General features: G+C 41.7%; 1 protein-coding gene across 1 annotated transcript; it reads right to left on the reverse strand.

Annotated features, from left to right (window-relative positions):
• Positions 1 to 19,212: 19,212 nt before the first annotated feature.
• MRPL32 (mitochondrial ribosomal protein L32) lies at positions 19,213 to 24,005 on the reverse strand. The gene is made up of 3 exons (XM_026502750.4): positions 23,845 to 24,005; positions 22,041 to 22,222; positions 19,213 to 19,766 (listed from the first exon to the last, which is right to left on the reverse strand). Exons 1-3 carry the CDS (start codon positions 23,972 to 23,974, stop codon positions 19,512 to 19,514), a joined length of 567 nt encoding a protein of 188 aa, XP_026358535.2. The 5' UTR covers positions 23,975 to 24,005; the 3' UTR covers positions 19,213 to 19,511.
• Positions 24,006 to 24,033: the final 28 nt, after the last annotated feature.

Raw genomic sequence — 24,033 nt, forward strand, 5'->3', positions numbered from 1 at the left:
TATGTGTGTTTATTCTCCATCAGAGAGTAAGCTCTGTGAGACTGAAGCTCATCGCTGCAGAATCCTTACTCCTGGAATGCAGCACGTGGTGGGAGACAGTTGTACACTGCAGGGAACAAAGATGCATACAATGAATTAATGATTAATAGTGAGGCTTAGTCAAGTATATAGGTAAGAACAAGATAAAATGCAACACAGTATTTTTCAAAAGTAATAGAATAAGAAGCCAAGCTGAAGGGGTTCCCAATGGCCAACACTGGAACGATTTGCGCAACCAAATAAATACTATAGCACTGGATTGTAATCCAAAGTATAAAATAAATATCCTTGAGTCCATACTGACATAAATAAATACTTGAATAAGTAAATAAATGGGCAGAAGAGACCAACCTCACATGCAGAAGAATTCCAAATAGCTCATGTAGGTCCTTCCCCTCAAGGAGACGGCATCTAATCCCTGCCCCTTGAGTGTGGGTGTGCTTAGTGATTGCTTCCAAAGAGCAGAGTATGGAAAGAGGGGAGAAAGTAGCTGGACAGTGGAGGAACCTGGCAAAAATCACCTCAGCTAGGTAGGGATCAAAGTAACACCATCGTGACAAATCATGTTGAAAACATGTACCCTTGCTGTGCTAAAGGCACTTGACCTCAACGGTCTTCCTCCAAAGACCCATAACCCCGTCTAACCATGAGGAAAACACTAGACAAAGCCAGTCTGAGGGGCATTCTACTCCTCAAATGTCATCAGAAAGAAGGAAAGTCTGAGAAACTATCACAGCCAAGAAGAGTCCGTACTAGTCAGAATTCTCCACAAAAACAGAATCAAGATACTATGGTCTAAATGTTTGTGTCCTCCCCAAGGTCTCATGTTGAATCCTAACCCCCAAAGATGATGGTATTAGGGTGGGGACTTTGGGAGGTGCTTACGTCATGGGGGTTGAGCCTGCATGGATGGGATTAGTGTTCTTAAAGCAGAGACCCTGCAAAGATCGCTTGCTCCTTCCACATGTAAGGACACAGCAAGAAGTAACTGGCTATAGGGGCGCCTGGGTGGCACAGAGGTTAAGCGTCTGCCTTCGGCTCAGGGCGTGATCCCGGCGTTATGGGATCGAGCCCCACATCAGGCTCCTCCGCTATGAGCCTGCTTCTTCCTCTCCCACTCCCCCTGCTTGTGTTCCCTCTCTCGCTGGCTGTCTCTATCCTGTCGAATAAATAAATAAAATCTTTAAAAAAAAAAAAAAAAGAAGTAACTGGCTATGATCCAGGAAAGCCCTCACCAGAACATGAGCACATGACCGTGCTGATGTCTTGATCTCAGACTTCCCAACATCCAGACTGTAAAACAGAAATTTCTGTTGTTTAAAAGACACCAGTCCAGGGGCGCCCGGGTGGCGCAGTCGTTAAGTGTCTGCCTTCGGCTCAGGGCGTGATCCCGGCGTTCTGGGATCGAGCCCCACATCAGGTTCCTCCGCTCGGAGCCTGCTTCTTCCTCTCCCACTCCCCTGCTTGTGTTCCCTCTCTCACTGACTGTCTCTGTCAAATAAATAAATAAAATCTTAAAAAAAAAAAAAAAAGACACCCAGTCCAATCTGAGGTATTTTGTTACAGCAGTGTGAAGAGACTAAGCCCACATATGTGTATATATGTGTGTGCACACACACACACGCATGCACACGTGCACACACACACACCCCCACACACATATAAAAGAAATAATTATAAAGAATTGGCTTTTGCAGTTATGAAGGCTGGCAAGTCCAAGATCTGTGAGCCAATATATACCCCAGTTCATCCAAAGGCTGGCATGGCAGACTGCTGTAGACCCAGGAAGCGCTGATGCCCCAATTCAAAGGTCATCAGGCGGAAGCAATTCTATGCCACGTGGGGGAGGGTCATCCTTTTGCTATATCCAAGCTTTCAACTGATTGGGTGAGACCCACCACATTGTGAGGGCACTTTGCTTTACTCAGTCTACTGAGTTAAATGTTATTCTCACCTAAAAACACCTTGACAGAAACACCCAGTTGGTTTGCTCTGGGGTTTCAGCACAAAAAAACAAACAGAAAAGCAACAATAAAACCATCCAAACAAACAAACAAAAAGACCACCCAGAATAATGTTCGACCATGAAATTAACCCTCACAGAACCTAGGGAAACATGATGAATAAATGTAATGTGGTTTCCTAAATAGGATCCTGGAACAGAAAAGAACATTAGGCAAAAGTAAGGAAATTTGAGTAAAGTACAGACTTGATTTAATAATGATAATGTATCAATATTGGTTTATTGATTGTGACAAATGCACTACACTAATGTAAATTGCTAGTAATAGAGGAAACTGTGTGAGGGGTATATGGGAACTCTCTGTACTAATTTTGCAATTTTCTTGGAAATCTAAAACTATTCTAAAATAAAAAATACATTTAAAAATGATAGAATAGTATGTGTATAGGAAATACCACATCTGTCCAGGAATGGTGTCAAGAAAGGCTTCCTGGACAAGGTGGCTTTTGAAATATATATATTTTAAATGCAGGTGAGCACCAGAATGTGGAAGCCCTTGAATGTCAGGATGGAAAGTTTTTGGTTTTGTTTGAATATTTTATTTATTTATTTGACAGAGAGAGAGACAGCCAGCAAGAGAGGGAACACAAGCAGGGGGAGTGGGAGAGGAAGAAGCAGGCTCCTAGCGGAGGAGCCTGATGTGGGGCTCGATCCCAGAACGCTGGGATCACACCCTGAGCCAAAGGCAGATGCTTAACGACTGAGCCACCCAGGAGTGCCTTGGGCAGGAAAGTTTTTATGTGAATGTCTTAGCTGGAGCTCTAGATATTAAAAATCAGATCAGAGAAAAAGTGGGGAAAGGGAAGCCAAACAGATTATTGCTGGGTCCAGGGAAGGTAAAGAGGGATCCGATACGATGCCTAGCGGAAACAGAAAGGAACTAGTAGATTTGAGAGACACCAAAGAGTGAATTGATGGGATTTTGGAGCAGACTGGATATAGTGAAAGATCCAAAGGATTTTAAAGGATTTTTCAGGGATTTAGGCTTGAGAGACCTGAAGAATGGTAGTGACCAAAATGAGGGTAAGACAAGACCAAGAGCAGATTTAGAAAAGAATGAAATTTTACATTTGCATTATCCTCAGACTATTCTGGACAGACATCTGGAAAGCCTTGGAAAATACATATGTGGTATTTGGGAGGTGCCTCTGGGTTAGAGATAGAGGCATTAGAGTCCTTGTCAGAGGTGGGAAATAGCTGGAGTCCTGGATATAGAAGAGACTGCCCAAAGGAGGAGGAAGGAAGAGGGTAAAGGACACAACGCTGGAGGATATGGACCTACGAGGGGAAAGAACATAGAAACCAGAGGACTTCAGGAGGTCAGAGGAGAAACAGCGATGTGACTGACGCTTGGTATCACCTGCCTGCCCGCTCCCAGAAAAAATAAAGCAAAAGAAAACCAACAACCCTGTAAAATATGCTGCAGCTGGTCAATCTAAACCAAAAAATCAGGGAAGGAGAAGTTATAGCCTACTGGCAAGTCTTTTACTGTTAAGTAAAAATGATCATTGAAGGTGTGGTTAACAAATTGAATGCAGAGGCAAAAAAAAAAAGAAAGAAAGAAAGAACGAACGAACGAAAGAAAGAAAGAAAGAAGAAAAAGATTTGGGGGAATGGGCAGTTGTTGATATAAAGAAGGGGACATTCAACAAAAATCCAGACCTGAAAGTTAGAAATAAAATAGTGAATCACAGAATTAAAGGTAACTTTGTATTTAAAGAATAAGCAAAATTTATTGTATTATCCTGATATGGTTTATTATTTACTTGATACTTTTTTAAAAAAAGATTTATTTATTTATTGGACAGAGAGAGACACAGCGAGAGAGGGAACACAAGCAGGGTGAGTGGGAGAGGGAGAAGCAGGCTTCCCGCCAAGTAGGGAGCCCGATGTGGGGCTCGATCCAAGGACTCTGGGATCATGACCAGAGCCGAAGGCAGACACTTAACAACCGAGCCACCCCGGCGCCCCTATTTACTTGATACTCTTAAGAGTACATGGTATTAAGCTAATGATTAAAAGCATGATTTCTAATATCTGTTACTTCAAAAGAGAAAATAAACAAAAACACATCTCAGATAGAAAACAAATTATACAGCAAAGAAGAATGAAAAGGAGGAAACAATGTTTTAATACACTTTAACAGGCACCAGAAGTAGAGAAAATGTACTAATCTGACTGTAAGTACAAGTCAGTTAATCAACATTATTAAAATGCAAAAATATCAGTTTAGGCTAAAAATGCTCGTTCAAAGGAAAACACAATAATGTACCACAGAAAAGTTAAGAGTATGTAAGCTGGGGGTGCCTGGGTGGCACAGCGGTTAAGCGTCTGCCTTCGGCTCAGGGCGTGATCCCGGCGTTCCAGGATCGAGCCCCACATCAGGCTCTTCTGCTATGAGCCTGCTTCTTCCTCTCCCACTCCCCCTGCTTGTGTTCCCTCTCTCGCTGGCTGTCTCTATCTCTGTCGAATTAAGTAAATAAAATCTTAAAAAAAAAAAAAAGAGTATGTAAGCTGATTTGTACACAAGGTCGTTCATCGTGACATTAACAATACCAAAGCAATACAAACACCAGGTGTGTAGCACTACGACTTTTGTTGGGTGGATTGTGGCACATTCACAGGGTGCCGAACTGCGTGCCCTTCAGGCCTTTCCTGCTATAAGGCTGATCCCTCCATCCTGCTGCGGAGAGGCTCCCGGGACACATGGCTGTAGGGGTCATTTGGGGATTCTCTCTCCCCAGACAGTGACAGCCGTGCACTTCCACGCCCACTTGGATTTTGCTTTTGCCAACTCAGTGTGAGTGGAAGCATCGTGCCCCGCCTCTGTGCGGAGCTGTTGTGAGGCAGTGTGCGACTGGACTTACTCCTTTTCCTTCTGTTGAGCCCACACACTGTCCCAGAGGGTAGTTGCTCCTTTAGCTTGGGTCCCCAAGTCAGGATGACAGTGACACAAAATAGGGTCCCTAGCTGATTGGCAAGGGGCGTGTAACATGAGTGAGACACAGACTTCTGCTGCATGAAGCCCCTGAGATTTTGTGTCAGTTCGTTGTGCAGCAAGACACAGTATCTTAGCAGATACATAAACTTGTGGGATTCGAAGGATGTAGTGGTTAAAAAAAAGTAGGATGGGATATTGTCTAAGGCCCAGCTGTAGAGGGTTTGGAAACTAGGTGGAAGCTGGAAGTGGTAAACCAGTGGTAAAACATCTGGTCACATTTGGTCAAAGAGGATAATGGGTAGAGAAGGACCTTCCTGAGGTTAAAGCCCAAGAGTCATAAAAACAATGGCCTGGGAGCCCCTGCAGAGAGCAGAGCAGTCCTGCTCAAGAAACAGCCCCGAGGTAGAGGTCCTCATGACTGCTGCCCAGTGAGATCTCAGAGTTGCTACGGAGATTGCTATGTTCCTCCCATTGGTCCACTTCCTAAATGGGAATGTCCACCATGACAATCTTACTCCTTCCCTTCAGCGTATGTTGGGTGTATGAGTGTGTGTGTGGTGGGTAGATGGTCAGATAACTTGTCATTTTGGCTCGTGAGTCTCTGGATCCAGGAAGCACATCAAATGTGAATAGACACAAGACCTGAGAGAACTATTTAATAGGTAAATATAAATATGATATGAATTATTAAAGGTAAAATATATTTCTATCCCATAACACAACAATTTCATTCCTAGATTTAAAAAAACCCAAGAATGCATACAACCCCCAAAAGACGGTCCAGCATCTTTCTCCAAGATAATCCAAAATAAGAAACAGTTGGGGGCGCCTGGGTAGCGCAGTCGATAAGCGTCTGCCTTCGGCTCAGGGCATGATCCCAGCATTCCGGGATCGAGTCCCACATCGGGCTCCTCCACTGGGAGCCTGCTTCTTCCTCTCCCACTCCCCTGCTGTGTTCCCTCTCTCGCTGGCTGTCTCTCTGTCACATAAATAAATAAAATCTTTAAAAAAAAAAAAAAAGAAACAGTCAACATGTCCATCAATAGTAGAATGAATAAATAAATTGCGATTTTTTTTACACTGGAATAGTATTCAACATTATACAGGAATGAACACTTATTACGTAACAATATCTCACGGATATGATGTTGAGTGAAAGGAGCCAAACATAAAAGATTATATACTGTATGATTCTATTTATATGAAATTCAAGAACAGGCAAACTATATTGACAGAAATCAGAATAGTACCTATCTCTGTGTTGGGAAAAGGGCACAGAGAAAACTTCCGGGGTGCTAGAAGTGTTCTGTTATACCTCAGCAAGAAAATTTCGAACAAAATAAAATATAAACAAAATAAGAAAAGCCACGTCTGGATCAGTGTAGAGACATACACCCGACCCTCAGTGTAGGGGCTATGACCAATCATCCAAGGAGTCTGGACTTGGAGACTAATGCCAGGAATGGGTTAACAACCTCAGGTTAGACAAGTGTATTTGTATGCAGGAAAGAACTTGAAGCAAATATTTACTGCCAAGAAAAGTGGGCTGTGATAGTTATTATGGCTGTTCACAGGTGTGCTGACTTTCTTTCTTCCCAAGCATATAATAAAGTTGCACTTCTCTGAAAATAGCTATGGCCATATTTTCTACAGCCAATGAGATGTGAGTGAAATGTGGCGAGTCCCTTGAAAAGCAGAGCAGGCTCCAGCACATTCCCTTCCCTCTGCAACTCCCCAGGTAGAGCTGCTCCCTCAGCTTGGGCCAGAGGGGGCACAGCGATGACAGCAGAGCCCCAGCCACGGGAGAGGGACAGGGACCCTGAGTGGACACAAGTGGACTTGTGTTTCAAACTACTGAGGTCTTGGTGTTGTAGGCAAATGTGCGCACACAGGCAGACCCCAGCCTATCCTGATAGCTAGCAATTGTTAAGTAGAAAAGGTGAGTGGTAAGGAAACTGGTTTTCATGTATCCTTATATGAAAGAAGGGGGAGGAATATGAATAGATAGGCACAATTGCTAGAAGAAACAGTGTAAGAAAGAAAGAAAGAAGCAGTGGAAGAATACCACAAAAACTAATTTAAAAAAATTACTGAAAATGGTAAAAAAGAAAGGGTTAAGAGGACACAGAGAGAAGCCAGATTCCCTTGACTTGTAGGTTACACCTTCACATACAACCGTATGTTACTCAACTCAGTTTTGAATCATGTAATTATCTCCCATATTCAAAATATGGAAGTAAATCAAAAGAGAGATCCTTCCGGGGATAGAACTGTTCAGTATCTTGACAGCAACAAAATTATTTAGAGCCAAACACACACACACACACACACACACACACACACACACTCATGAGTATAAGTAAAACTGGCAGAAGGTGAACAAGATCAGTGGATTGAACACTGCTGATATTCTGGTTGTGATATTATCCTATAGTTTTACAAATGTTACCGTTGGGGGAGACTGAGTGAAGTGTGTGTGTGATGTCTCTGGACTATGTCTTACAACTGCATGCAAATCTATGAATATTTCATTAAATATCAAAATAAATCCAGAAGAATAAAAACTATTCCTTAAATATGAAAGCAAATTGTATCAAATGATTCAGTTGAGTTCAAGTTAGTGACATAATCATTGGAAGAACAAAATTATTTCAAATAACTTTAGAACAAATATTTTGATTGCACGTCCTTAGTGAAATATAGAGGCAAATTAAGCTATGAAGAAATCTTTTTTTTTTTTTTTAAGGTTTTGCTTTTAAGTAATCTCTACACCCAATGTGGGGCTTGAACTTACAACCCTGAGATCAAGAGTCACGTGCTCTACTGACTGAGCCAGACAAATGCTCTAGCTATGAAGAAATCTTAAACGTTATTCAGGAACCTTACCATCCTTAGTAATAATGGTATGGCTATGAAATACATTTTTCTAAATTGTAAGTTAAAGCAAATAAATACTTACGTTAATACTGTTAGGAACTAAAATTCTCAACATTCTGCAACAAAGCTGCAAGTGTAAAATCAAAGAAATAAAAGTCCCGTAGCACTGCATTTAAAATGAAAATTACAGTATGAAGTCATTATTATTTTCCTTTCAAAAACAATGTATTTCTTAGTTTTTTTCCACTTAAAAATCTGGAAGGCAGTGACAACCTGGGAGCAATCAGCACTCCAAGCAAACAGATCAGAACCTCTAAATATTATTCACTCTGGTGATAGATTGTTTGCAATAATGGGCACAACCATTCCTCTGGCCTTCATACGCTTGAGCGTTTCCCCTGGAGACTGGTCTTGGCCACGTGACTTGCTTTGGCCAATAGAACATTAGAAAATGTGATGCAAGCAGAGACTTGAAAGCACTTTCTCCTTGAGATTCATTCTCTTGCTGCTCTTGGCGACTTTGTGACCGTCAACATATGAAGAACTGATCGGATGAAAGAAATATAGCCTATTTGCCCCTAGTGTCCTGGCCTACTGCGCACCAAAGGCTTGCCATGTGAGCAAGACCACCTACATAACTTTCAGGGTTAGTACAAAGTGAAAATGTGGGGCCCTTTGTTTAAAACATATTAAGGAGAACACTTGTTATGATGAGGACTGGGTGTTGCATGTAAATGACGAATAACCAAATCCTACTCCAGAAACCAATATCGCACTGCATGTTTACCTAAAATTCAAATTAAAAAAAAAAAAAGAAAAAAAACCAGCAACAGCAGAGTCCTGAGGCTAAGTATGAGGCCCTTCAGAGCATGGGGCTCTGTGTGCCTGAACAGGTCACAAACCTACCTGGCCCTCCATGCAAATAAGACTCTTAAATCACCTAGTTACCTGCACTGTTTATGATAGATGTATGAGAGAGCTCAGCAGAGGCAACCCACAGATCCATAAGCTAAAACATTGGTTAGTTTCAGCCCCTAGGTTTTGGGACAGTTGAAGCAGAAGCTACCTGATCTAAGCACCAATGTCTAAAATATTATGAACTACCGTCTAAAGCACATCAGAGAAAAACTAGAAATAAATATTGAAATCTAGTTAACATATCCACAATGAAGTATTTAAGGGGAAGTGTACTGATTTCTGCAACTTACTTTGAAATTCACTAGAAAAATAGCAAGGACTAGTGGACCAATGCAACATGGATAGATGGACACATGTGAAAAAACAAGGATACTGATGTTAGTGGCTGAATCTAGTCAATGAGTATATGGGTGTTCACTGTACAATTCTTCCAAACTGTCTTTAGGTTTAAAAATTCTCAAAACAAAATCTTGAGTAAGAAAAGATGCAAGAGCCAAACGTTGATTGAAACACATGTTAAATATATAAAATCCTGTGTAGTTACAATGATATTCAAAAAATGATTTAAGACTGGTCCCCGTTATTGCTAACTAGGACACCAACTCCATGTCCTAAAAATTGGCCAGGAAAGGGAAGGAATTCCATATCTACCCTGCTTTTCCTGTATGCCAATATTTATCCTCACTGATAAGGGAAAGGATAATTCCAACTACTAAAAATGAGTGGGTGATAGTTAGAAACCCATCATTTTGCAAGTCCTAATGAAATAATGATTCAGACAAAGCTCCACTAATAGATGAAACCCTTAGATGAAAAGTTAACAGGGAACTTGACAGTAGAAGAATCAGACTGTTGCCCATTGATCAGACCTCACATTGAGAGTGTGTCAAACACACATTATGTGCCTTCCGATGTAATATATCAAGGACACAGAACTACCTATGTAGTAATTGTGTCAAATACAATTGAATCTGCATCCAATCAATCATTAAGGCTCACTTCCTGTTTACATGGAGGGGGACAGTGGAACAAGCTAAACAACATAAGAAAGTAAACATAAAAATTCAAAATGTGAAACATTCTACAGAACAATAAACCAAGGCATGACAAAGATGGGGGTGGGGACCACACCAGATTAGTGATATGTAAGAGATCTAATGATTAAATGTAGTGTGTGGGTTTGTTTGCTTCCTAACTCAAACAACTCACCTATAAAATGATATATTTTTAATTAATTAATTTATTCTTTTTAAGCTGGGCATGGAGCCCAACATGGGGCTTGAACTCATGACCCTGAGATCAAGCCCAGAGCTCAAATCAGGATTTGGACACTTAACTGACTGAGCCACCCAGGTGCCCCTAAAGCAATATCTTTAAGCAGAGAAACTTTCATTTGGATTGGGTAATTGAGGATAACAAGGAATTGGTATGTTTTGTTAAGTGTGATAGTATTGTAACCATTAATAAAAATATCCATATTTGTAAGGGTAAAATGATAAAACATCTGGGATTTGTTTGAAATACTTTAAGAAAAAATTTAATTCAAAAAAGGAAAAGTGAAGTAAGTATAGAAAAATCTTGATACTTGTTGGCATATGGGGGAGTGGTTATATTCCTTTTTAAAAATTTTTTAATTTATATTTGAAAAACTTTTTCAAAATAAAAATAGTAGCCTCCTGGATATTTAGGTGAAAAATAGCATATCATCCCAAGAAATTTTTAAATATTCAAAATACAAGGAGCAAACTTCTAAAACTGAATTGTCACAGAAAGCTTTAAGACATTACTCCTAGTCTGTGACAACAGATTAAAAACATATTTAGATTTGACTCATTTTACTATCCTTTGGATGGATGGATAGTTACAAAATAATGAAGGTAAAACTCTGATTAATGAACTGGACAAACAAAAGAGGGTTAATTTTATAAATAAGTAAAGAAGTTGCTTCTTTTAAAGAAAACATAACAAAACAAACACATCTATAAAATACACTCAGGGTTGGTGATGTTAACAGTGAGATGATTTCACACATAAATCTGGGAAATTGTAAGTTAATCATTCATTTAACTAATATTGTCTTATGTATAAAATAGAGAAATGAGTACAAGATGTTTTGACCTCAACATTTTGACATTAGGAACATTTTGAAGATACTTGATAGTGTTCAGAGTCAACTCCATTAGGTCCACTTAATTCCTTGATCAATTTCTATCCAGCAGTGCTGACCAATAGAACTTTCTAGATGATGGAAGTATTCTACATCTGTACTACTTAATACTGTAGCCTCTAGCCACACAGCTCCTGAGGACTTGGAATGTGGCTATGGCAACTGAGAAAGTGAACTGTTCATCTAATTTTATTTTTAGTCATTATTCATTTAAGTGTAAATAGACACGTGTGGCTCATTGCTACCAACTGGATAGCGGCTACCAACCACAGTCAAACCATTGCCAGTTACTCGAGTATTTATTTTTATTTTCCTAAAATAATTTTCACAGAAATGAACTATTTTCCAGTAGTATTTTAGAAAAAAAAATGTTTGGTTCATTAGGCTTTATTTGTTTGTTTCTACCAAATTTTACACATCATAGCTTCTACCACCGTGTATGTTGTTTTCGTTTTTGCGTTCTTTCTTCCAAGTCCTTCTTTCTCCAGTAAAAATGTTAAGATCTATATTTTATCAAGAAGATTTAATTCTTCAATTTATTTTTATTCAAAAACAAAATTTACTTTTGTAGTCTTGTCCGTTTTAGTGATAATCCTTAGACAGTCACTATGAATTGAATACACGATTACTAGTTTATAATTTTTTCTTAGACACTAAGAAAATTGTGAAAAATTTTGAGATAGATATAGAAATAATGAGATAAATAAAAAGACACAGAATCTGAGAATAGATGGGCATAGGGTGAGGGGTGACAGAGAAAGACATGGTGACAGCTCTAGAGTGACAGATACAGACACAGAGGAAAGCATGAGCTGTGGCATTCTAGGCCTCATGTCTGCAAACAAGGTAGGAGAGGAGAGAAGGCTCCCTTGCAAGGTATCCCAAAGGGCCAGCACTTCTTTCCAGAAGTCTTCTGGAAACCTAGCCTTACTCCTCACCGAGTGACATGCAGAATCTCTGTAACCAGGAAATTCCCATGTTCTGATGGGCATTCCTGAACTTTTTCACCTTTAAGGATGAGGAGGTAATCTTCAAGCTCTTAAACTAATCAGAGCCCAGATTCCCCAGGCTGGATGTGAACGAAATGGCTGCTCTGTCATGGGGTTTGGGTGCAACGGATGTTTGGAGGGTAGGGTGATAAGTAGGGCTGGCCTGGGACAGTCCCGTGTATGCCCGTTGTCCTAGTATAATGATTTATATATCCCTCCATTTCACTTTCAAAAGCAACGTGGTTTAGATGACAGATTATATGGTAGTCTTACTATCAGGAGAAATTCACAAGGTCTATTACGATTACTACTCTTTGTATAAATTGGTAATAACCCTGAGAAAAGTAATGTTACTTCCAGAAGTTACAATGAGAATCTGTGATTATCTCAATATTCAATGAATCTTGGTATTTATATTGTTAAAGAATTAACATTTAAGGGACATCTGGGTGGCTCGGTCGGTGAAGCGTCTGCCTTGGGCTCAAGTCATGATCTCAGAGTCCTGGCACCGAGTCCCACATTGGGCTCCTTGCTCAGCGGGGAGCCTGCTTCTCCCCCTGCTTGTGCTCTGTCTCTCTCTCTTTCTCTCTCAGACAAATAATTAAATAAAATCTTAAAAAGAAAAAAGAACAAACATTTAAAAAAGTCAAGTATGGCTGGGATTGTGGTCTGAGTAGATAGTCCTAGACCTGCCTCTAACATTCGCTAGCTTTGTGATCTTGGTAAGATCTAGGGTTCAATTTCCTGAGCTCCAAAATAAAGCCACTGGACTACATCATTTTCTTTCAAGCTCTAACAACCTCTTCTACCATAAATATCCATATGCTTTTACATTAGCACGTGCCAACACCAAGGAGGCAACGAGACACATGGGGGAGCCCAGGCTGGCTTGAGATACCAGCTCCCCTCCAGAAGCTCTGGGCTGGGGGCAGGTTTGTGCCATGGTCGCCATCTGTGAATCCCAAGGCCGTCTACCGTAGTGCTGAAGTCCCTAGGATTTAGGATTTAGAATTGGTTTAATCTCAGACCTTAGCCTTTTTGCTGCTCTGACAATGGCAAGGCTTGGCTTGGGTGCCTGAGTCTACCTCACAGCATGGCTGAATTTCTATGGTGAGGCTCCATTCTACCAGGTGACAGACACAATTCAAGGTGAACAGATCCCACTTTGTTCCACCACATACGTACGTGCAACCTGGAGAGTCATCCTTGGTCCCCGTCTGCCAGACCCTGTCAGGACAAGACATTCTGTGGTTCTTCACCTCTCCATGATACCACAAAAGGCCCTGGCTGCCTAAAAACACCACACAGACACTTCTTTCCAGGAGTCTTTCTGCCTCCCTGAGGCTGTACCCCAAAAAACAAACTCCAGTCCTCCTTCCAGGGGTAGAGTTTCACTGGGGACTGGGTGGGATGGGCAGGGCACAGAAAACTTTCTCAGACTCCTGCCCTCCTCTTCTCTGGCCCCAGGGCTTTTTTATCTGGTCCCTGGGGCAGGGCAGCCAACCTACTAAATAAATATGTGTCTTCCCTAATCATTTTTCCTGACTTAATTCTTCTCTTTCTCCCCTAACGGCCACGATTTTGAAAAAAGTCTTTTTTTTTCTCTCTCTTTCTGCTTTTCCTTCTTCTAGAAAGTAAATAAAATGTTCTGGCTCCCCAAATCAGATAAAGGCCAAAAGATACAGGAAGTATCACAGAAAAAAACATTAAATTTTTACAGCAATATATGCTGTAAAATGTGAATATATGCTGTAAAATTTTAATTAGCAGTTTATATAAAACATTCAGCCCTGCACCTTATGCATCGGACACACTCAGCTGTAATTAGCAGTATCTGCTCTATAGTGTTATTTTAAAGGGTATTTATAACATATGCAAAATGCCTGACATGTTCAATAAGCATCCGTCATATTGAAGAAAAATAATTTTGAGCTTAATATAAAGACTAATATTGTTCTTAAACGAGGAAGTTAACTGGAAATCATAATTCTTTAAAAGCTTTAAGAATTTGTCTTTCCTATTGCTCATTTTTACCTCCTATAAACCACATCCTAGGCTAACTCAAAGTGTACAATTAGATGTCCCTGGCCTTCATGTTCTGGAAAATAGTATCAGCAAAAATAACCATTAAGCCTCCCAAATGACACCTGACTTATAACACCAGCCATTAAAGCATCAATACACTGGACTGAATGGAATTATTTGCTTTACCTAAATCTAATGGCAGGAAAACCGGAAAAGCAGAAGTATAGATGAGGCTGAGACAAGGGCAGATTCAGAGACGTAGGCTTCTAGGAATATTCCAGAAAAGTATGAAAATGAATCAGGCTTCTCAGATTTCTTCCAGCCTCTGGGGCGACTTCAGTAAATAAAACATGCAATGAATGTTTTATTTACTGAAGGAGGTGAAAGCCACTCCAGCTAACTCACAGGACACAATCTCTCTCCACTGCCAATGGTTTGAGTCAAGGGCATGAGGGTGCCCCTTGCAATGAATGTGTGGGACTAGGTGTGGCAAACCAAAGAACCCTCATTAAGGCTAGGAAACAAGATTGGAACACATAAAGAAAAATACCATGTTGCTACGTAGAAAGACTATGCCAAATTCATCAAATTTTAGGGTTAACTTCTTGCGCAAAGTCTCAGAGAGTACAAAACTAGACCTCTGTCTGTCTGACTGTCCATCATTTCATCAGCAGTCTCCTCTTTTACTGGATAGTTCCCATGAGCATAAACACGTTTGAGCTCTAGGTTTGCACGGCGCACACGTGTGTGCCTACACTGGCCCCGTCATGCCCTATCCTCCTCCAGCTTTTACCTCATTTCTCTACTCCGTTGCAGAGGAAAGCTTTTGGAAAGAACTATCTAGGAAACTGCTTCTCTCCCCAGTCTCCCTATTCTTCAGCCCACTTTAATCTGGCTTCCGCCGCTACCACTCAATGATATGGGTTTTGCCAGGTCACGAATGAGATTTGTCATGATCATGGCGCCTCTTCTGTCCTCATCAGGCTGCATTCGACAGAATGGGCACTGCCTCTTCCTGACATGCTCTCCTCTCCTGGAATCTGTGGCTGGACAGCCTCCTGATTCCCTCCTCAGTTTACGGTTCTCTCCGCTCTCTTGAGTACGTGCCCGGGATCATCTCATTCATTTCCATGCTTTAAATAGATGGCTTTGATAGAAACAGACGAATGTCTCCTTCCTTGCAGGACCTGGAGGGCTGTTATTTGTCCGGAGAAGAGGCAATGCAGTTCACCTGCTGCCCCCTAGTGAGGCGGCTCGGGACGCCTGGTAAATTGTGGCACTTCAGGGTTTGGTTTCCAGGCTGAAACTGTCAAGCTGGCTCTGAGTTTCAGTAACAGGGTCCGGGAGACCGGATCGTGCTGGCCTCCTAGCTTTGCTCCCGACCTGGCTCCAAACTGCATCCCTAACACTCACGAGCAACTTCACGAACATGGAGAAGGAGGGGAAGGCAAAGGAGGTCAACGGGACAGGAGAGGAGCGGGTGACACAAGGGCATGGCCACCGCAGGAAGTGTTTCCTATACGGTATAAATAGCCCCGGGCGCCAGGACACGCTCTCTGTTGCCCTCTGCTGTAGAGACGAGTGAAGACAGCCCCTGGAAGGGACGCCACTCCCATTAAGAGAGGCCCAAGCTGGATCGGAATGCAATATATAGGCCACGGGATGACAGGGCTCCTTGAGCTGCAGTAAAGGCAGAACATCTATTTTTGTGTGTTTGCCAGGGAAAGAAACACTCATCATAGATACTAGAGTTCCTGAGCACAGATTTAGAAATTCTGAGGGACTAATCCTGTCCCTGAAACCTACCAACTGCATATGGGAGGGTGGGGGCTGGGATGGAAGAGCACTGTGAAAGGAGTGTTAGTGATCCCCACCCAGGAATGTCCGAAAGTCCCCTATTTTTGTACTTCATAAAAGAAATCTTGAATTCCAAGTCATAGCTCACAAATGATGAAAAAAACGATACATATTTTTAATAGATTTATCACGATTTCTTTAAATGGGGGTCATCCATAGTACACCTAAGTATCAAAACTCAGTTTACCTACAAAAAATATAGATATTACATAATGCAAAAGTCCTCATGTCTGTATCTGAATGTTTCATGGGAGTTAAGGTTTTGAATAAAGGAATTTAAGGAGAGCCATGACTTGCCCTGTTTTGAAACGATTCTGGCTGCTGTGTAGGGGACAGACTATAGGAGACCAAGGTGGCAGCAAGGACACCAGTTAGTGGGAGACTTTGATATTCTAGACAAGATAATAGGGGCTCTGATTGGGGTGGCATCAGTGCAGATGGTGGAGAGTGGTCAGATTCTAAGTATATTCTTAAGTATAGAACCGGTGGGATATGCAGATTTGCTCAGACTGAATGTGAGAGAGGAAGAGACAGAGAGATAGCAAAGTCAAGGATGACTGCGGTAGGTTTTGGTACTGAGCAACTAGGAGAATGGAGTTGCCATCAGCTGGGATGGAAAGGTCTAGGGAGTAGGGGAAGTAGGACTGGGAGAGAAGGGATTCCGAGTGGGAGATACTGAGTTTAAGATACCCGCTAGACATTCGACTAGAGATGCCATGTGGGCAATGGAGCGTGAATCTGGAATTCAGGGGAGAGGCCCATGCCAGAAACATCAGATTGGAAGGAGTCAACCTATAGTGTTATTTAGGGCCATCAGACTGGATGAGATCACCAGGGATGGCGCCTTGGGCACTCTAAAGGCTAGGAAAAAGAGGAGGAACAGTAAGGGAGTCCGAAGGACCTAGTGAAGGCACTGAGAGAGGAGTGAAGCCTGCTGAGTGCCTTTGAGTGCACTGTGGAAGGGGGCAGGTGCAAAGACTTGGACAGACTGCGAAGGCCTGAGAGGGTTGAAGGAGGAGCCTGGTTTTGGCCAGGGGATTGGCACAATCCCAAGTGTGCTTTAAACTACCTTGTGGCAGTGACATTCAGAAGCAGGTGTACCAGGATAGGTGTAGCAGCGGAGAAAGGATTCGTAACTTTTGCTTATATACTTTGCATTGTTTCATTAACTACAATCATGTTATCACTTTTGTAATTTAAAAGCTATTAAAGGAAATTAATTAGAAAGGAGAAGACTGGAAACTAGTAATTGGAAAGTGCAGGGTAACAATAGCTCAGGAGAGAGATGAGGGGGTTAGAATGAGGACACTGGCTGGGAGATGGAATGAAGTCAGACCCCAGATTTTCAGCACCTGATGATCTGCTGGGACCTGGTGGAAGAGGAGACAGGAAGATGGAGGGGAGCGCTGGTACGCTCGGAGGGGACGCGCGCCTCCTCACCAGCCTCTCCCAACCACAACTTAACGTGAACCCTTGTAGAGACTTATTCTCCAAAAGAGAATAATGCCTCAACGTCTTGAGGGCAGGGGGCAGGCAGGGAGGGGGGTCATTTCCAATGTTCAGAAAAATGAACAAATCAGTTACATGCGTGATTTAATTCAAACTCATGATGGCTTTTTTTCCTGATCGTAAACACTGGTGGTAGGAAATATTAAAATGTATTTCAAAGATGACTTTCAGGGGACAACCTCTTCCAAAAAAAGAATGATAAGCACTCTTTTAGGGCACTGTTTCCTCACAGAAACCAGACATCTGGTTTTGCTAATTTGGGGATATATAGCAGTTGGCTGTCCAAACAAGAAGTGGCCCTGCCCACATACGCTCACGAGGTCTCCCCGCATGCAGAGCGCGCTGCTCAAAGGACAAGGCGTTAGCTGGGGACGCACGATGCCACGAATCTGCTCCATAGGCAGCTGGGATGCGGAGCAGCAGTGGAAGATTCAAGGGTGTACGTGGTTGGCCTCAAATGTCATGATACATGGGTTGTACTGGGGTATATTTATCTTAGGTTTGACACACAGCACTTCCAAAGCTCATCAGAGTTTAAGACGTAATTATCCGCCGAGAATTGCCTTAGTGTAAATACCCAGATAACCAATTCCTCCAGAATCTCAACTTCGCGCTTAGAGCGAGCCAGACCTTGGAAGAATTATTTACTGGGATTCCAATACTTTGGAAGTTTTAAGGATTTGTTTTTACCAAATTGTACTTCAAAACAGTGTTGGTCTCTACTGTACCTCATGAAATGGATTCATTCTGCGTCCAGGAATACCAACCCGGGTTACTCCAGCACAGGATGGTCCTTATGCAGTCCCATGGGAGAAATGGCCCTCAGGTTTTTGTACCAAGATAGTCGTGTATTTCTGGAACGTGTCTTACCTTGCGTAGATTTAGCCACATAGGTTCTTTCAAGGGAAAGTAAACTTGAGTTTGAATTCACTGCCTGTTTCCAGTGAGTATTCAGGCTAATGTGGCACGCATTTTATTTAAATCTATCTCTAGGCTTTATGTTATTTTACCTACTGATTTTCCATTTAACTGTAATTCCCTTACTTATCTCAGTGTGTGTGGTTTTTTTTTTAAATTTATTTATTTTAGAGAGACAGTGGGTGCGCACAGGTGGGGGGAGGGGCAGAGTGAGAGAAAGCAGACTCCCCATTGAGCACGGAGCCTGATGTGGGGCTCCATCTCAGGGCCCTGAGATCATGACCTGCACCAAAACGAAGAGTCAAACGCTCAACGGACTGCGCCACACGGGTGCCCCCTCAGTGTGTTTTAATAACTTAGCTCACTTTTTTTGGGGAATGAGGCAGGAAACACATAAAATAGCAAACTCCAGGTTCAGGATAGATATAAGAAATGGGGCAGGCAGAGGGAAATTTGAAATGAATTACCTTAAGTTAAAAAGGCCATTGCTGCAAAGAATAAAGATGATAAAATGAAAAATAAGCTAAAAGGATATACTGGAAGGAAAATGCAAAAGACAACATTCTTGGTACATGCTCTGTATACTAGTGAATTTACTCACATCTCCTTTTAAAAATTTCTCCCCAAACTATAAAATACAAATCTCATGAGCCATCTAATGAATTCTGAATGTCATTTTGATTTAGCGTAAAATGTGAAGAGCTCTTTCTAATTAACATAATACATCCCATATAAAGTGAATTCCACCAAAGGCAATTTTAATTTGCTAAAACAAAACAAAACTGCAGAGAACAAACCTTTTCTTACTGCCACAACCACCATCTTAACAAACAATACCCAAAATTCAAATAACCCATTTCCAGGTGTTACTTAAATGAAAATATATGGGTATTTCTGTGTAAGAAAAACCACTGGCAAACAAAATCAGGACAAAAACACATAATTCTTGTTACGATTTTAAATCATTTGTTTTATTTCTCTGTCCTGGAAATTTTATGTTTAGTTAAAACCGTAGAGTGTAACGGAAACAGACATATTAATCCACTGTGCCTCTGTATAAACAAATATTTTCAGAGTTTACTCCCGGTATAGTCTTCAAATTACCCACACAAAACCAGCTGCTTTAAGAGAACGTTTTAAACTAGGCTGATGATTTAAAAACAAGCACAAAACCAACATGAAAACAAAGAATTTTCCTCTTTCAAGACAAATGTTTTATGAAGTTATCCTCTTCAAACACCTTTAGTCTTAATTCTGGGTGAACCAGGATGGTCGCTTTCTGTCTCGTTCAATGATTCTCTTACCCCGATCTTGTTCAGACGGTGCCTCTCCTGTGTACAGCACCACAGTCTCCACGGAAGGAGCCTTAAAAGGGCCCCCTTCTTGCTTCCCTATCTGTCTTCTGATTTCTGCAGTCTCCTTGCACACCTTCTCATAGCAAAAGCCACAAAGGACGTGTTTCAGTTTCAGGTGACCACATTCAGGACAAACGTCGATATTGTTCTTTAAAAAAAACAAAAACACAACAGAAACATATTGTAACAAGAGGCCTAATAATGCACATGAAATCACGGACAGGAATGGCGCTTACACTTGAACTTCCTTGGACTGTTCATGTTGCATAAGGTCACATACCATCTAGCTCAACCTCACTTTATTTATTTATTTTTAAGTAGGCTCCGTGCCCATTGCAGAGCCCAACGCAGGGCTCGAACTCATGGCCCTGAGATCAAGACCTGAGACGAGATCAAGAATTGGACACCCGACGGACTGAGCCACCCAGGCACCCCTCAATGTCACTTTAATAGGGGAACTGAGGACAAACAGCTTTGAATTAATAGAAAAAGTGGGACTAGAACTCAGGTCTACCAACTATGAATCTTGTACATTTTTACTTAAAACACTGCAGTCATGTTATGTAAAAGGATACTCTAGTCCCCCACCTTCAAATACTAAACATCTAATAAGCAGTCCTTCAACACAATGGGGGGATCCATACGGCCAGCATCTTAATAAGAGACCAAGGGAAAGGGAACTTACTTTTATTTTTCAACCTACCTCTGGGGAAAACAAGGTGACAAACATTACAGTTGGCTTCCCCTCATTTCTCAGTGTAATTTAAATTCCTGTATGAAGCCTCTGGTGTACCATCGTATATGGTATAAGAGTCGGTATATGGTGTAATTTTTCTTTTTACGCATGAACACTGATTACTCCTTAACGTAAAACTCCCTTGTTATGCTACAATTGGAGAATGAGTTTTTACACACATCTACCCAACTTTAATAAGACAATTATAACCTCTGAAGAAACCTTTTCCATGTGCTCTAAAGGTAGGTTTGAAGTAGAAAAGAAAAATTATAAATAGGAGCATCAAAGAAATTCCAAGCACTTCATAAGATTAACATATAAACACCTGTGAGGCAATGACAAAAAAGAATGTCATTATCTGGAGGGAGTAAAGAACCTTGCAAATGACTTGCCTCACCCAACTTCTCATTTTCCTTGCTACGATGGACACTAGATTGGATGTCTAACTGGAGGTATGGGAACAACACCCACGGTCGGCGCTCTCTTTCGGATCAGAGCACCAGCATAATACACTATGTGCAGCAAAAAGCAATTCAGTGAAGCAAGTGAATCCAGAGGCTGCTACTCTTTTCCCTCGGAATAAACGCAGTGAGGGAATTCACGGAACAGCTTCTTCTCATTCCTGAAGTTGCAAATTCTCTCAACCAAACTGTATATGTTATTGTTTTAATGACATACTTTTCAGTTCTAGACATTAAGTCCAGTTCCAAATGTGACTCAGTAATACTTTTTGGCTTAAGTTCTGAGGGTGTGGTTTGATACTGAAAGCTGCAAGTTTACGGAAGTCAGTTCTCTGTTCTTGAGTTTCACCTGCACTGTGCTGCTTGCTGTGGAATGTCCTGGAGCAAACTGTGACTCAGATCATGGCTGTTAAAACCATAAGTGAACAAATCAAAGGTAATACGCACTATAATTTTTGTTCACCAGATCACTGAAGAGTATATCCACGGGGGGTGGGGAGAAGGGGGGCATGCATGTGGAGATTGGAGATTTGGAATTGTCTGAGGACAGGAACACACCAGAAAGTTTCAAGAGAAGAATGGGAATTCGAGAATCAGACTGCCTAGGCTCACCTCCTGGCTCTGCCACTTAATAATTGTGACTACAGGAAAATTCTTTTTGCCTTAGTTTCTTCAATCCTAAGAATGAGCAAAGCTACATTTACTCTGGAGGGCTATTGTGAGGATTTGGTGAGATAATTCACATTAAGCACTTAGACACATCAGGGGCACTTAATAGATGTTATTTTTATTACCTACCTAAGGATTTTCTTTCACAGTATTTTATTTGTCACAGTGAAGGATAGAATAAATATGCAAGGGTTAGTAAAACTTGAGATCCAATATACCTACTGCTTCTGACTTTAATTTTAGACTCTGCTATGATTAAGATGTTTACCCACATGTGATTCCAAATGACGAGCTCCTAACAGAAGTCACATAGGTTAGTCACAACCTAGTCCTCCGTCCAGACTCCAAACTCTCTCCTTGACTGTGGTCCTAATATGTAGGCTATAGGACAGGAGACATATAAACAGACACAATGTGAATGCTGTATTTTATTTAGGCCAGAGGAAAGTACATGTATAATCTCTAGGAATGACTTACCCATAGGCTCTGTAAGTACTAAGAGGAGATACAGTGGTAGATGTGAGAGAAAGCACACCCACAAAAATCAACATATTACCTTAACTTTAATAAGCTTCTGCGGGTTTCTTCTCCTACAGCGGTTAACTTCAATGCTGCGTCTGCTCTTAGGAGCTGCCATCCAAAAGATACTATCTGAAAGGCCGGAAATCTCCTTGCTTCCATTGGTATCATTTCCTAGTTCTGTAAATACAGCTGGACCTTGGACTGCTAATGCTGGTCCTACAAAAACAAAACATGGAAATGCAGAATGGATTTCTAGTTCCTAAATGACTCTTGACGTATCATTCTCCTTAACAATCAACAGTGATATGTCAATAGACATATAAAATTTAGAATATTATGGGGCGCCTGGGTGGCCCAGTCGTTAAGAGTCTGCCTTCGGCTCAGGTCATGATCCCAGGGTCCTGGGATAGAGCCCCACATGGGGCTCCCTGCTCAGCGGGAAGCCTGCTTCTCCCACTCCCACTCCCCCTGCTGGTGTTCCCTCTCTCGCTGTGTCTCTCTCTGTCCAATAAATAAATAAAATCTTAAAAAAAATTTAGAATATTACACTCAATAGAAATTAAACAGAAGCCTTAGCTATTAAAATGCACTAAAACTCATACATAAAGCAATATTAAACAACACAAATAGAATTTTTTTCTTACAGGCACCTGCTGAAATGAATCAGTAAGATTCTACCAAGAGTTTCTCACCTTCTGAAACACAGAACTCAAGGGTTTAGTGGTAAACATGAATAAATCACTCCAACTGTCCACGTTCTACTTGGTAGGCAGTACCTATTTATTTTAAAAGTAAATGTAAGCTTGAGATTCCCAAAATATATTTCTAACCTGCACTGAGATAACTGCCTCTTGGCCCCTTTTTATTATATTCCAACTGAGTTAGTTCCTTTGTCATATAGCCTAGTAGGCCCTTTAAGTCACTCAGTTCTTCATAATATTCGATTACTGTCTGCTCTCTAAAGAAAGTAACTAGCTCACCACTCTGCATAATATTTACTTATATGACTATCAACATTTCAGCTTTTTCTAAATTTTGCTTATAAAATCAAAGAACTTCTTTATCCTTTCCCTGCAATTCCTCAGACCTAGAATACGGCTTTTGGTTTTAGGAACTCTTGAAAATATACAAAGCTGCCTAACATTTAGCAACTGGTATTCCTTTTCAATATATCTGCAAGTATTGCGAAGCATAGCTCAGTGGTTAACAGCCCAGGCTCCGGCCGGCCTGTGTGACCTTGGGACCTTCAGGAGCCTACCTCTGCAGCTGAAAAGTGGTGATACCTAACGGGATGGTGTGGAGATTTCCCAGGAAGCACATGTAGTATTTGGCTTATAGTGGGCTCTCCGTTCAGACTCCCCGGGAATTACGTCCGGGAAACCTTACAAACAAGCGTAGAATGTAAATGACAAAGTAATGACAATTTTAACATCCAAGATACTTCCAGCTAAAATAAGCTTCCGGGGGGAAAACACAGGAATCAGCAGGATTCACCTGCAGAGCTCAAACACCACAAACGACAAATTGCTTCAGGGGATGAGAAGACTAATACGGAAACAAGATTTAAATAGTGGCAACCCTGATCTAAGCTAATAAGCTTCGCTTACATTCTGTGTATGAATGGGACAATCAGAGGACTTTTTCTGTTTTTTCGGGGCTGGGGGAGGCAAAACCAACTGTTTATTTTCGTTTCTAAGCAAGGAATTATCCCGGACAACGTCTCTTCCCGCCACGGAGGATAAAAACGCGGGAGGAGAACGAAATATAAGCTGTGTCCCCCAAGCTGCCTGGGGTCCCCCTCAGCCAATCTCTCCTCCACGGAGGCCTTCCTTACGTACCCCACAGAGGACTGGGAAAACCTGGCCCGCTCTGCTGAAGTTTCCGCTGTAGTAGTTCCCAACAGCTCCGGAGGAGTCCCCGGGCTGCCGGCCACGGTGAAACGACAAGCACCAGCATGGCCGACGCCATCTTCCCCGCCCGGAGGCCACTCCCACCTGGCTGCTGCGTCCCGCCCCCACCTCGAGCAT

This window comes from Ursus arctos, unplaced genomic scaffold (assembly GCF_023065955.2).
Source record: "Ursus arctos isolate Adak ecotype North America unplaced genomic scaffold, UrsArc2.0 scaffold_3, whole genome shotgun sequence".
Lineage (NCBI taxonomy): Eukaryota > Metazoa > Chordata > Mammalia > Carnivora > Ursidae > Ursus > Ursus arctos.

What these genes read in the sequence shown, in the direction of transcription:
- MRPL32 (XM_026502750.4), bottom strand. Translation starts at nt 23,974, where the DNA reads ATGGCGTCGGCCATGCTGGTGCTTGTCGTTTCACCGTGGCCGGCAGCC. An exon ending in TTTTCCCAGTCCTCTGTGGG is followed by an intron (nt 22,223 to 23,844) that starts GTACGTAAGGAA and finishes TTGTTTTTGTAG; the next exon opens with GACCAGCATTAGCAGTCCAA. An exon ending in AGAAGCTTATTAAAGTTAAG is followed by an intron (nt 19,767 to 22,040) that starts GTAATATGTTGA and finishes TTTTTTTTAAAG; the next exon opens with AACAATATCGACGTTTGTCC.